This window comes from Coffea eugenioides, chromosome 2, assembly GCF_003713205.1.
Source record: "Coffea eugenioides isolate CCC68of chromosome 2, Ceug_1.0, whole genome shotgun sequence".
Lineage (NCBI taxonomy): Eukaryota > Viridiplantae > Streptophyta > Magnoliopsida > Gentianales > Rubiaceae > Coffea > Coffea eugenioides.
In genome coordinates, this window is record NC_040036.1 from 11,637,743 (window position 1) to 11,652,393 (window position 14,651).

The window sequence follows — 14,651 nt, forward strand, 5'->3', positions numbered from 1 at the left end:
CAAGATTATACAAGGATAGATGGAACTGAATACAAAAGCCAATTGCCCAATGTAGAAGCTGAAAAGTTTTACAATCTAATTGATAATTCTAACAAAGAGCTTTACTCTGGATGTAAAAGATTCTCAAAACTTTCCTTTATGATTCGGTTGCTTCACCTCAAATGCCTTGGTAAACTCAGCAACAAAATTTTTGATATGTTACTTGATTTGTTGAAAGAAGCCTTTCCAGATGCAATGGATGGTTTGCCTAAGTCTTATTATGAAGCTGAAAAGTTAATGAAGGAATTAGGACTTGGGTATGATAAATATGATGCATGTCCGAATGACTGCACTTTATATTGGGGGGTAGATGCAAGAAGAAAGCATTGTGAAACATGTAAAGAATCTAGATGGGTTAAATCTGAAAATGATCCGACTGGTGAGGGAAGAAAAATACCGCATAAGGTTTTATGGCATTTTCCCCTAAAACATAGGTTACAACGCCTATTTATGTCCTCCAAAATTGCAGGCCATATGAGATGGCATGCAGAAGGTCGTACTAAGGATGGTAACATGAGGCACCCTGCTGATTCTCCATCTTGGCAAACATTTGACTTTCATCATCCAGAATTTTCTCAAGATTCTCGTAATGTGAGGTTGGGCCTAGCATCAGATGGATTTAACCCATTCAAAAATATGAGTTCAACTCATAGCACTTGGCCGGTAATATTGATGCCATATAATTTGCCGCCATGGATGTGTATGAAACAACCGAACTTTATGTTGTCATTGTTGATACCCGATCCATTTGCACCAGGAAATAATATTGATATATATTTAAAACCTCTCATAGCAGAATTAAAGGAATTGTGGGATGTTGGAGTGAATACATATGATGCATCAAGAAAAGAAAACTTTCAACTTCGTGCAGCACTTTTATGGACCATCAGTGACTTTCCAGGTTATGCAATCCTCTCCGGATGGAGCACTAAAGGAAAACTTGCATGTCCTGTATGCCATAAATACACATCTTCACAGCATCTGTTTGCATGCCTTGTTCTATTTGCATGCCTTGTTCTATTTGCATAAAAAGTTAGCCAACTTCCCCCTGGTTCTAATGATGATGTTGGTCGTAATGATGCATTTGCCCAAGTATTTGGGGAAGATAACAATGGGCGTGTGCGCATGTATGGTCTAGGTGTGACACCATCAGACAAATGGGGTAACGTACCTAGTCGCAGCACTTGTCAGCGTATCGTTATGGAGCAAAAGGCAGCAATTTCTAAGATGGAAGATAAATTTGCTGAGCAAGATCAGCAGCTGAAAGACCAAGCCAAAGAACTTGCAGAGCTCAAAGCAATGGTGTGTCAGCAGCAAAATAGTGGCTCAAAAACTGGTGGCTCGATAAATTCAACGTCCTCTAATCATGTTTCAAAATCTCCTATGGGTGCTCGTTCTCTTCAGGTATATTCATGATTATTTTTCAAGAATTTATTGTGATTATACCATATGAGGATACTCACTTTTGTTGTTTGAAACTTGTTGATTCATTAAACTGCTACTTTGTTTGGTTATATTGAATAGTAAAACATGGTAATTTCAACTTAGTAAAGTCATGGTTATTAAGTTTTATTGCTGAAAATTGGAGAAATGCTCAAAATGCAGGGGAAACTCTACCAAATTTTTTTAAAAAATAAATCTACCTAATTCAATTCTATGACTTCAAATTATCTTGTAGGAAGGTGATTGGGTGGATATTTTCAGCTTGTTTGATCCAACAAAATGTCTAGCTATTGGTCGTCTCCAAGGAATTGATCCTTCTAAAGTTGTTGGTGGACAACCATTAGGACCATGTTGGTGTGAAATACTAGTACAAATCGTGATGGAACGCAATGAACAATTGATTAGGCCTTATGGGCTATTGCAAACAATTGAAGATGCACTTGGTGCACCGATTGCTTGGCCACTGAAATTGGTATAATTTGACACAAGATTGTTCAAGTTTTTTTCTTTACAAATATTTGTAAGTTGGATGGATAATGAAGTGGTGTTCTTACTTAATCTACTAATTTTATAGGTGAAGATTCATGAGGATTGACAGTAGCCTTTTGTTTGGAGAAGCAAGAGTTGGACAGCAGCCTTTTGTTTAGAGAAGCAATACTAGTTTTTGAGTTAACTTCAAATTTGTGGAATATTTTGTGTTCTTGAGAATGTTGCTGGATTCTATTGCAAGAGTTGGATGACAGCCTTTTGTTTAAAGAAGTATTAATGCTAGTTTTTGAATTAACTTCAGATTTGTGGAACTTTTTGCTTTATTTAGGATGTCACCAATTTTTTACTTTCAAGCAGATTTATATTCTTTGGCATAGTGGTTGTCTTACAATTGCATATTATGTGTTTGGCGTATTGTATTAGGAGATTAGAGTAGAAAATTTAGATGAAAATTGCACAAAAAAAAGACATCTATTGAGGCACTTGCCAATGCCTACATTGAAACTAATGCACCTAGTAAAACCACATATCGTGACACTTTTTGAGTGTTTGGAGATTCCTTTTTACAATGGTAGAAAATGCCTTGAAAGACAGGTAAACACTACACTATAAACTGCCTCCATTAATGTATATAATGCACTTCATTGTGCCTAGACAATTACTTTTTGGCAACACGTAAAAGTGTCCTAAAAAGGGCAAAAATGATACCAAGTAAAGTGCCTTTATAGGGCATCTTTAGAGGCATTGGTGTGTGCCTATTTGCAATTTCTATCATGGCAATTGTGAATGCATCAAATTCATTAAACATGACGTTAAAAAACGCCTCCAACCTTTTCCAAACGGGTAGTTTAGTAGACATTTGATGTGTGCGCCTCAATAGTCTAAGTGCCTCTAAAAGTTTCCTATTGCATCATTTTGTTGCGCCTCCAAATATAATTTTTCTTGTAGTGGTAGTAGTCGTTGAGCCCAAAAGAGCCTCAAGAATTTGTTCACCAAACAAAGTCTTGAGATCGCTTTTGCCTTCTTCTGCCTTTAACCCTTCTTTGTAGTACACCATAAGCAAATGTCATCGGTCAATATGCTTGCTCAACAAATTAACTTGACTGAGTTTTTGTTCAACTTTGCACCTTAGCAAGGTGGCTTAGTCAGATATCATTTTCTAGCCTAATCTTTTCTTATGTCATGAATCATGAGGTCACTCAATCCCTCCCCAGAAAATGTTTACAAAAATCTTTAATTAACTGCTGTGGATCCCTAAAAATAATGCTTTATGTCAACCAAAATAAACAGTTGTCACACTTGTAGAAAGGCTAGAGTATGGTATCAAATCAGTGGATTAAGCTAAACTTTATTTCCTACACTAATTTTGATATCAATTCTAATCTAGTTACCAACTAACTAATCAACTTTTACAACTACTAAAAGTTTAAGCAGCTTAGTTCAATTTTTTTGTCAACAGTTCTGACGATAGGAGGAGTGGAAAAAAAAAATAAAAAAGAACTGCAAAGAAGAGAAGTCGAAGTAAATTTTGGGACAAATTACGAGCAGTATACTTAAGTTGACCGTTAACACTTGGTGTCTTCAGTTTCGCAAAGGGGATGTTTCCTATGGCATTATTAGGTTGGATGAAGAATTGAAGATTGATTGTATATTAGAAATGTTTCATCCATAAATTACAGCCAGAGAACTACGTTCGGAAGACTAGTCATACTTATGGATCTCCAATCGCAGAAAACGGGTTCCAGAACTCCAGTCATGACTCATTAATTTAACGTGGGGTAAATTACATATAACCCCCAATGATTTCATCTATTGCCACATAATCCCCTTAATGTTTTAAAATATCCACTTCATCCCTTTATAGTTTTATGTCAAGTAGAAACTTGATGAAAAATATCCTATGTAACGGCGCTAATTGAAATATCAACAGTTTTCTTACTTAAATGCTAAATCAATCTGCGGCTTGACTACATTGTATAAAAAAGAATAAGAAGATTACGTGGATAAATACAAAAATTACATGGGCATAAAGTGGATATTTATACAAATCATAAGGGGGTTACATAGATATTAAGATTTTATTACGCGTGTTTTTAAAGCATATTTGGTATAAACGCTGTGACTGATTGTGAATTTTATCCATTTTCCACTTTACACAAAACCACATGAGAGTTATGTGACTATTTTAAAAGTTTGGGGGGGGGAGTGATCTGGCATTATATAAAACCGCAAGGGGGTAATAAATAATTTAACCTTTAATGTGGAATTTACATATGCATCCTTAATTATATTAAAGTGGAGGCCTTCACGTGGCAAAGTCATACTGCAAGTTAACTTTCTGTGCTAGCAGATTTATAGTTTAATGCTTATCATGCGATTAAAGACTTCAAAAGTTATAGTTTAATGTTATGCGGTTGATCAATAAAATTTCTCCTTTGTTCAAAAGAAAAAAGAAAAAAAAAAGACTTCAAAAGTTATATTAACTCCTCAAATGGAAGCCTTGTAACCCCCAGTTCTACAATTAAAAGGAAAAACAAGACATAAAACTCAAACTGTGAGTTGCCCGGCGGAGATTAGAGTTTGTCCTACCTTGAGTGGTTGGGATGGAGAACATGCTGGTAAAATGAATAAGATGTTAAAATGCACAAGCAATAGTAAGCTAGCAATAGCCCTCTACATTCTTTTATATTGTGCTCTCTATGCTCTTTACTGTCCCTTGAGGCCAAGAGACCTTCAAGAATTTGTCCACCAAACGGATTCAGATCTCTTTTCCTTCTTCTTCTGCCTATAGACCTTTTATCTACCACATCATAAATAAGAAAAGTCAACGGTCGATATACATGAATAAACTTGACTCTTTTATTCAACTATGCGCATGCATGCTGGCTTAACTGATTATCAATTTCCAGCCTAATCCTGTTTTTAATGTCAATAATCTTGAGATCACTCAATCCCTCCCCAGAAAATTCTAGCAGAGATCTCTTCTTATTCACTTAGGTGGTTCCGTTAAAATGATGCTTTGTGTCAAATGAAGAAGCACGGAACTTCCCCGGACCGAGCTGACCTGATGAGTTCGGCAAGCTGATGGAAAGAGCGCGTCCTAAGCCTGAAAGAAAAACGAGAGGGTGAACTGACAGGGGCCCCGAGGTAGTCCCCGAGGGCGCTCCGACGGTCAAGTTAGTTTTCCGGTGAGTGGGGAGTGTACTAACAGTAAAGCAGTCGGAAGTTAGTTGCCAATAGTGAGCGTACCGTGTGCAATCATTGTGCGTTACTGTTTATACCTGCCGAGGAGTCCGACCTCCGTACGTTTCGGGACTTGCCCTGGATAGCTCCCAGTCCCGCGCCGAGGGGGATTCTCTCCGCCCTCTGCGGGATAGCTCTCTAGAGCCCCGCGGAGCCCTAGCCGCCGCGTGTCCTGGGCTGGTTCCCCATGGGCTCGGGTTCCAAGCCCAACTCGGGTCACCCTGGGCTGCCACGTGTCCAGGCCCAGGAAAGGCCTCTGCACTAACCCCCCAGATTAGGTGGGGCTTCCGAGCAGACCTAATCTGTAACCCTGCCACGTGGGAGGCCAGCACTGCGCCCCGCTCTGCCACGGTCATCTCTAGCACAGTGCCGTTACTGGAAAGCTGCGCCCGCATCCTTTCAGTTGTCGCGTCTCTTCGGTTCCCGTACCATCATTAATGCTTTCACATGGGACGGTTCGATTTCAAGCAACCGTTTTCCCCCCATTTTTCCCCCTATAAATAGGGGCTGCCAAATTCCGTTTAACTCTATTTGCCATTTTCTCCTTTCCTCGTGCATTTCCAATTCCCAGCAACAGGCTTCCGGCTTCCAGCACCCAGATTCCGGCGACTTCTCCATCCTTTTTTCACTTCGATCATCAGTAAGCTCTCTCCCCTCCTCTTTCGCATTTCCTTTTCTCCTTTCGCCACCTTCTGCATTTTATGTCGGGTCATTCTGACGTCACTTCCACCGCATCCCAGATTCCGGCGCGCCGTAGAGCCCCCAGAATCTTCATCTCCTCCTCGTCCTCATCCTCATCATCTTCATCTTCATCTTCTCCTCCTCCTCCTCCTCCTTCTTCTTCTTCCAATCCCAATTTCCCCATTCCTGACTTGCTAGAGCCTATTGACATCATGAGCTCTCCATCCGCCCATTCTCCTTCTGCCCGACTCTTAGAGGAGGTGGCCGAGTTCGATGCCCTCATCGAGCAGCAAGCCACTTCCATCCCCTCCCCCCAGTCTCCACATAACTCCCCTGGCGGAGCCCAGGGGAGAGCTGGGGAGGACAGGGACTCCTCCGAGGGGACCCCTGCTTCCGAGCAGGGGGACGACCCCGAGTTCAACTATGGTTATCCCGACCGGGAGGAGGCCACCCTCTCGCCCGGGGCAGTGGCCGAGCTGGCCGCGTCATTCTCCATTCCCCCGGCCTTCGAGCCGCGAGCCGTCGGGCCCACCGATCGAGCATGCCGACCTCCCTCAGGCTTTGTAGCCATTTACAAAGAGAAACTGGTCGCGGGGCTCCGACTCCCCATTCCTCCGGCCCTGGCCGAGATCCTGAGCTACTGGGGCTCAGGATCACCCTGGTCCACCCTAATTCGATCAGGATCATCATCGGATTCCTGGTCTACTGCCAAATCTGCTCCATCCCCTATTCTCTCTCTCTCTTTCGTGCTTCCTACGCCCTCAAGGCTTCTTTCCCTGGGTGGTACTACTTCTGCCGCCAGTCCGCCAGCAATCGCGGCGGGAAGGGCACCCAAGATCTTCTATACGGGGTCCCCTCTTCCGTAAAAAACTGGAAGGGGACTTCTTTTTCGTTGAAAACACGCAATTTCCTCCCACTGCGTGGAAGGTTGGGGGGGTCGGGGACGACCCCTGTCCGGAGGACCTGGACCCTGAGGCCTTCAGCCAGCTGCTGGGCTCTGCGGTGAAGCGGTGAAGCTGTACGCAGCCAATTTCTCCACCGAGCAGATTTTCGCGGCCGGGCTGTTGGGGAAGCTGTCCAGGTCACCCGGAGGGGTGGCGTTTTCCCCGGCCGACCGAGATACCTGTAATACTGCACCTGTTCCCTTGTTATTTGTTGCCTTTTTCCCTTTATTTCTCTGACCTGTAGCACTAATCGTCGGTTATTTCTGCAAGTGAAGAGCCTCTCCAGTGCTACTGGGCGCGCCGACCGAGGAGGTCGCCTCCACTACACAGCCTGAGGCGACGAAGAAGGCACCTGAGGCCTCTGAGACTCCTGGGGGCAGCTCGGTCCCCCAGAAGGAGGCCTCTCAAGCTCAGTCCCCCTCCAAGCAGGTCCCCGGCAAAAAGAAGGCAACGGGGCAGAAGAGGGGGCGAGAGGACGAGCCTTCCCAGCCCGAGAAGAAACCTGCGCAGGGCCCGGCACAGCGCCCTCTCCAACTGACGTCTGGGGGCCCCGTTCACCTGGGGGTAGGCTCCGCGGAGGAGCACGTCCAGGAGGGCGCCCTCCCGAGCTTGTGGCACTTCCGCCACGTGGCCCCCACGAAACCGGGGCAGGCCCCTACGATGCACGACCCCCGGCACTTCTGCCCGTCCTGGGAGCTCTCCATCAATGACCGAGCTCAATTCCCCGAGGTGGCTCGCGAGCTGATCACGGGCTCAGTCCTTCCACGCGACAAGAAGTGGATGGAGCTGGCCAGCCCGTCCGATCTCCAGGACATGTACTACACCGCCCAGGCCCAAGTAAGCCCTCTCCCTTTTAGGCCCCTTGGGTCCCTGTTCTTTCTCTGAATGGGGTTAGTAATATGCTAACTCTTACTCTCATTTCTTCAGGCCAACGCCGCCGGTGCTGCCCTGGTGAACCGCTTCTCCGAGCTGTCTCCCGATTTGGAGAAGATGCAAAAGAAAAATCGGGAGGTCGAGCAGAAGCTCACCAAGGCCCTTAAGGAGGTAGACTCCCTTAAGACCAAGTTGGGCAAGGCTGACAAGGAGCTGGAGGGGTCCCAGGTCCAGCTCGCCTCCACCCGGTCCGAGCTGGACCAAGAGAAGAAGGGGGTGGCGAAGCTGAGGGAGGAGCACGCCATTGAGCTCTCCGGCACCGTCAGCCGGGAGCGCAAGAAGGCTGTCCGGAACTTCATCTTCTCCGATCAGTTCATCGAGGACGTGGCCCTCCTCAACCAGCCTATCCTCCAGGTCGGCGCCACGCGAGCCCTGGACAAGGTGAAGAGCCTCAACCCACCCGGCTTCAACTTGGCGGATTTCAAGAACTACAATCCTGCAGTCGAGGAGAAGCTGGATTGGCTCTTCGATGGGTACCGCAAGGGGCATGCCCTGAAGGAGCTGGTGGGCCGAACCGACATTGGAGCCGAGCTGGCGGAGGTTCCCTTGGAGGAGGGCGAGTCCCCCGGCAGAGCTTTCTGGAAGGAGTCGGTGGCCTAGGGCAGCGACCACTCCAGAAACCCTTTTCGTCTCCTTATAAGGATGTGACTATGCTCCAGTTGAAAATACTCTTGAAGGTCCATCTGAGACGGAAAGGCTCCCCTGCTTCGGGGTTCCTGAATAGCCTTCACCATACGCCTCCCATCAGGCTTAAGGTGTACCTTCAGCTCCCGCTCCAGGCGGGTCACCAGCACGAGGGTGTCTTTCTTTCGTAGCCCGATAGGCTTTGTAATAGATAGGCTGGAAGTTTTGTAATAGATAGGCTCTGAATGCATATACGAAATTCGAAAGAGATTTCCTTGCAACTTTTTCCTGCACCCCACTGCAACAACCAAAGCCAGGTGCCGACCTCCTGGGTCGAGCACCAAATGCATACCCCCGTTAATCTAACAACTAAATCATTAGAGGGAACCAGATTGTCGAAACCCTGTGCCGACCTCCCGGGTCGAGCACCACGCCGTCCTACCAGGGCAACGTGTCAGCCTCTTGGGGCTGAACACCAAACCTTAAGGATTTTTCCCGCCGACCTCCTGGGTCGAGCGTCCGACTTTGAAGGTGTTCTTGCCGACCTCCTGGGTCGAGCGTCGAACCTTGAATCCCATCAGACCCAGAATAGTCCACTCCATGCCGACCTCTCGTGGCCGAGCGTCGTGCTCTCAGACTCCCCAGCTTTAACCCTTGCCGACCTCTTGGGGTCGAGCATTCACCTGGAAGTTTTAATCAGTGCCGACCTCTCGTGGTCGAGCATCGCACCTCGCAATGGCGCCCGCCGACCTCCTGGGTCGAGCGTGGAATTTTCAGAATCCTTCAAAATTTTCCAGTCGTGCCGACCTCCTGGTGTCAAGCACTCCCGCATCCATTACTAACCCCTAGCCCCCCACTAGGACATTTAGTGAGGGAACGCTAGGTGTGCTAGTGTAAGATTCAAACTTAAAAAGCAAACAAGTACAAATAAAATTAAAACATGAAAGTCGAGCGTTTATTGAATGATGAAACTGAAATTCGGATTCCAAAGAACAGACAACCGAACACCCTGGTCTAACCTACGCTACAAACAGTCGCAGATTGGAGAAGTGCCAAGTGCGGGGTACCTCTGATCCATCTATTTTCGCGAGCCTGCAGTAGCCAGCTCGGTTCGCTTCAAGGACCTGGTATGGGCATTCCCAGTTCGGGTCGAGCTTGTTGGAGCCATGAGCTCGGCTGACCGAGTTCTTCCTTAGGACAACGTCCCCCGGCTGGTACTGTATGGTCCTCACCCTGGCGTTATGATAGCGGGCGAGCTGGCTTTTGTACTTAGCCATCCATACCGCCGCTTCCTCACGTTTAGCCTCCAGCATGTCCAAGTTGTACCTCAACTCTTCCTCGTTGGTTGACGCAACGAAGTTCTGTGTCCGAGGCGAGGGGAGACCAATCTCCGCGGGTACCACCGCCTCTACTCCATAAGTCAGAGAGAACGGGGTCTCATGGGTGGCCGTCCTGGGCGTAGTGCGGTAAGCCCAGAGGACACTAGGGAGTTCAACCAGCCAGTTAGACTGGACTAGTTCCAGTCTAGTCTTTAGCCCCTGCAGAATGGTTCGATTAACATTCTCCACTTGACCATTGGCCTGAGGGTGTCCGACCGAGATGAAGTGCTGGTTAATCCCGAGCTCTGCGCACCAGCTCTTGAAGGGATTTTCAGCAAACTGTCGCCCGTTGTCGGATATCAAGACATGCGGGATACCGAAGCGGCAAACTATGTGTTTCTAGAAGAACTTCTGAATTGCCCTTCCGGAGATAGTGGTTAGGGGCTCGGCCTCCATCCACTTCGTGAAATAGTCGATGGCCACCACGAGGTGTTCGTACCTGCCCGGAGCTCGGGGGAAGGGACCTAGGAGGTCTATCCCCCACTGGGCAAAGGGCCAAGAACTGTGGATGGGGACCATCTCCCGAAGTGGGTTGGTGGCGCAGCGGGGCGCGTGCACCTGATATGCTCGGCATTTCTGAACCAGAGCCGCCGATCTTGGAAAAATCGAGGCCAGTTAGTAATCAGAGAAGCACTTTTGGCCAGTCCCGGACCCCACTATGCGCGCGCATAGTCTTCGTGACTCACGGAGGGACGTTATCGCCCTCTTCAGGAGGTTACGCACTATAGCCAGGGAGATGAATAAGACCTCCTGTAGAGGGTCCCCACGGCGTAGGCGTACTTAGCAGCTCTGAGGTGGAGTCGGCGGGTTTCGATTTTGTTGGCAGGGAGGTTTCCCGAGCTGAGGAAATCTACGATGGGGGTCATCCATGAGATCGGGCTGTCTATGGCCAGGACCTGAACCTGATCAATGCTTTTTTGTTTGACCACCTCAACTAGGATTTCCTTGCAAAGGTGGGCGAATGAGGAGGATGCCAATTTCGACAGGGCGTTCGCCCGCTTGTTCTGTGATCGCTCGATTTCGAAAATGTCAAACAGGGCTCTCGCCTCTTGGACCTTGGCCAAATATTTCTTCATGACATCCTCCTTAGCTTCGTATTCCCCGCGGACTTGGTTGACTACGAGCTGAGAGTCGCTCCGAACCTTGATCGCGGTTACAACCATCTGGTGGGCTATCCGCAACCCTGTCAAGAGAGCCTCGTACTCGGCCTCGTTATTGGATGCCGGGAAGTCGAATCTGAGTGCGTAGGTCAGCTCCTCCCCGGTGGACAAGGTGAGTAGCAGGCCAGCTCCGCTTCCCTCCTTGCTCGAGGCCCCGTCTATGAACAGTACCCAAGGCTTTACCGGCCGGGCCTCCTCTGGCAGAGTGCTCGGCTCAGTTGTGGACAAACTGGCTCCTTCGGCGAGGAAGTCTGCTAGGGCCTGGGCTTTGATAGCGGTGCGGGGCTGGTAGCCGATGTCGTGCTCGGCAAGCTCGACGGCCCACTTAGTCATCCTACCCGAGACCTCAGGTTTTGTGAGTATCTGTCGCAAGGGCTGATCGGTCGTGACCACAATGCTGTGGGCCCGGAAGTATGGTCGGAGCTTCCGGGCAGCATGTACCAGGGCGAGGACCAGTTTCTCTGCCGGCGTATACCGCGTTTCCGGACCTTGTAAGGCGCGGCTAACATAATATATTGGCCTCTGAGCCCCCCTGTCTCCCTGCTCCGGGGAGGTCAAGGTGGGCAGTTCGGCTAGATACGCCTTCAGATCGATGAAGGCCTTCTGGCACTCCTCGGTCCACTGAAAGTCCTTTGACGTTTTTAGGATTCGGAAGAAGGAGAGCCCCCTTACCGCGGACCGTGAGAAGAACCTATTCAGGGCGGCCATCCTTCCCGTGAGTCGCTGGACCTCTTTCACATTCCATGGAGTGGCCATGTCCATGATGGCTTGGAGTTTTTCGGGGTTAGCCCGGATCCCTTCTTGGGAGACCAAGAAACCGAGGAACCGGCCCGACCTAACTCCGAAGGTGGACTTCTTCGGGTTCAACCGCATCCGGCTTTCCCAGAGGATGTTCAAGATCTCTATTAGGTCGGGGACGAGCTGTGGTCCTGTTCGGCTCTTGACGATCATGTCGTCCACGTAGACCTCCATGTTCCTGCCGATCTGGTTCTGAAATAATTTATTTACCAAACGCTGGTAAGTAGCTCCAGCGTTCTTCAACCCGAATGCCATCGTCCGGTAGCAGTAGGTCCCTTCCTCGGTGATGAACGAGGTTTTTTCCCGACCTTCCTCAGCCATCTTTATCAGGTGGTATCCCTTGAAGGCATCCAGGAAATACAAAACGTCAAAACCAACAGTAGCATCTACTAACCTGTCAATCTTCGGCAAGGGGAAGCAGTCCTTCGGGCAGGCTTTATTGAGATCTGTAAAGTCAACGCACATTCTCCAGGACTGGTCCTCCTTCTTTACTAGAACAGGATTAGCTAGCCAAGTCGGGTAGTAGACCTCCATGATGATTTTGGATTCCAGCAGCTTTCCGACCTCCGTCCTGATCACCTCATTTCTCTCTGGAGCGAAGTTCCTCTTCTTCTGCTTCACTGGCTTGAAGCGGGAGTCTATGTTGAGGTGGTGGACGGCCAGGTCAGTCGGAATCCCAGGCATGTTCTCCACTGTCCAAGCGAAAACCTGGGCGTACTCCCTTAGGAGGGCCTTCAAGTCATCCTTCTCTTTGGGCGGTAGCGACGCACCGATGCGGATTACCTGGTCAGGCCTGTCCTCCTTCATTGGGAACTCCTCGATCTCATCTTGGGTACCCAACTGCCGATCCTCCTCCCCCGGGATGTAAGGCTCCAAGCTGGTCGTCTGAGCAACCACCTTCTCGTGTCCCCGGAGCATGGCTAGGTAACAAACTCGGGCCACCTCTGGATCTCCATGCACCTCGGCAATTCCTCCCGGGGTGGGGAATTTGACGCTGAGGTGGAGCGATGAGGGAATCGCTCGGAGGGCATTCAAAGCGGGCCGACCTAGGAATATGTTGTACGGGGATGGCTGCTTGACCACCACGAAGTTGACAGGGATGGTCCGGCATCTGGGTGCCTGACCTACTTTGACCATCAGGGTGATCATCCCCTCCGGATTGATGGGCGGTCCAGTAAAGCCTACTAGAGGTGTCCGAACAGGGATCAGCTGTCCGTCCTCTAAGCCGAGCTCCTTGAACAACCTGTAGAACAGGATGTCCACTGAACTTTCCTGATCGACGTACACTTTCTTCACCCGGTAATTATTGGTGACGACGTCTATTACGATGGCCTCATGATTTCCGGAGGCCAAGGGAACCGCGTCTCTTGGTCCGAAGGTGATCTCCTCATCCATGAGCAGGCGCTTCAGTGAATCATCTCCGTCGGGGGGAGGTCGCCTGTTCTTCCGGGTTGTATGGCTGTCTCCTCCCGTGGGACCCTAGCTATGGTGTTTATAACCCCTGCCAAGTTCTGAGTGCCCTGGTCGGGGGAGTAGCCTCGGGCCGCGTCACGCCGCTTAGGGCGGTCTCGGCGGTAGCCTTCGCTCCTCTCTTCGGGGTAGGCACGTCCGCGCTCCTGGCCCGGCCTACCTGGCTGCACAAACCGCCCCAAGAAACTACGTTGGATTAAGTCGTCAATCTCCTTCCGCAAGGCCCAGCATCCCTCCATATCATGCCCTACATCACGGTGGAAGGCACAGTACCGGTCCTGGTTCCTTTTATTCCGGGGCGTCCCCATCTTGGGCGGTCGTCCTCCTAGACCCTCTGCCTCCATCACAGCCAGGATCTGTGCCCTAGGCCGAGTCAGGGGTGTATACCCTTTTTCCGGGAGTGGCGGTTGAGCGGGGGCTTTATCCTTAGAGAGGCGATCGAAGACGTTCTTCCTGGCTTGGTCGTCCTTGGTTTCAGGGGGGTTTCCCCGTCCTCTCCGATACCCGAGTTCTCGATCTGACTCTCGCTTCAGGCGGGCGGCCTCCTCTGCGTTGGCGGCGGCGTGAGCCCGGGTCAAGAGCTCTTCCAGATTTTTGGGGAGCTGTTCGGCAAGCTTGTAGTAGAGTTCCTCTACCCTTAGCCCGTTCATGAAGGCAGCCATGACCACATTTTCATCCTTGTCCCTGATCTGCAGGCTTTCTGTGTTGAAGCGAGTCGTGAAATTCTTCAAGGACTCGTCCGGCTTCTGCTTGATGGCCATCAGGTGAGCCGCGTTTTTCGAGTAAGTCTTCGAGGAGACGAACTGGGCGGCGAACTGTCTGGCCAGCTCGGTGAAACTCCGGATAGATCCCGGTGCCAGACCCTGGAACCAGAGCCGGGCCTTACCCTTCAGAAACATGGGGAAGGTCTTGCAACGGAGTGCATCCGCGGCGGTTTGTAGATGCATGTGTGTCAGGAAGACCGAGAGGTGGTCTTCCGGGTCAGTCGAACCATCGTACAGTTCGATACTCGGGATTTTAAACCTCCGAGGTAACGGGTAGTCCTCTATATCTCGGGTGAAGGGCGAGTCTGCGTAGTTGTCCTCGTACAGTTGCGAACGCAGGATCTGCTCGAACTCGTCCCGAACGGGCTGTCATTGGGGAGGGTCCCGCGGCCGGCTCTTGATAGATCGGGCGGGGGAGCGCTCCGGCTCGTTTCGCGCAAGTTTCCATGAGGAGGGATCCCTCGGTCGGCCCCCAGCGGATCGATCGCAAGAATATCTCTCACTGTCCCCGACCACCGAGGCCCACGGCCTGGGTGGAGTCCGCAGTATTTTCCTCCTGGGGGGCTGGTCCCGTGACTCGTCCTCCGAGGGAATGGGGAGCGACTCCCTCTCCTTCCCCTTCGCCTTAGAGGTCTGCGCACCCCCAGCCTCACCCCCCTCCTTCGCCTGCCGGATTATGTCTTC

At 49.8% G+C, this 14,651-nt stretch overlaps 1 protein-coding gene across 1 annotated transcript; it reads right to left on the reverse strand.

Annotated features, from left to right (window-relative positions):
* Window positions 1-13,139: 13,139 nt before the first annotated feature.
* On the reverse strand, window positions 13,140-14,150 carry LOC113756483. Its single transcript, XM_027300147.1, has one exon. The coding sequence runs from the start codon at window positions 14,148-14,150 to the stop codon at window positions 13,140-13,142; it is 1,011 nt and encodes a 336-aa protein (XP_027155948.1).
* Between the last annotated feature and the right edge of the window lie 501 nt (window positions 14,151-14,651).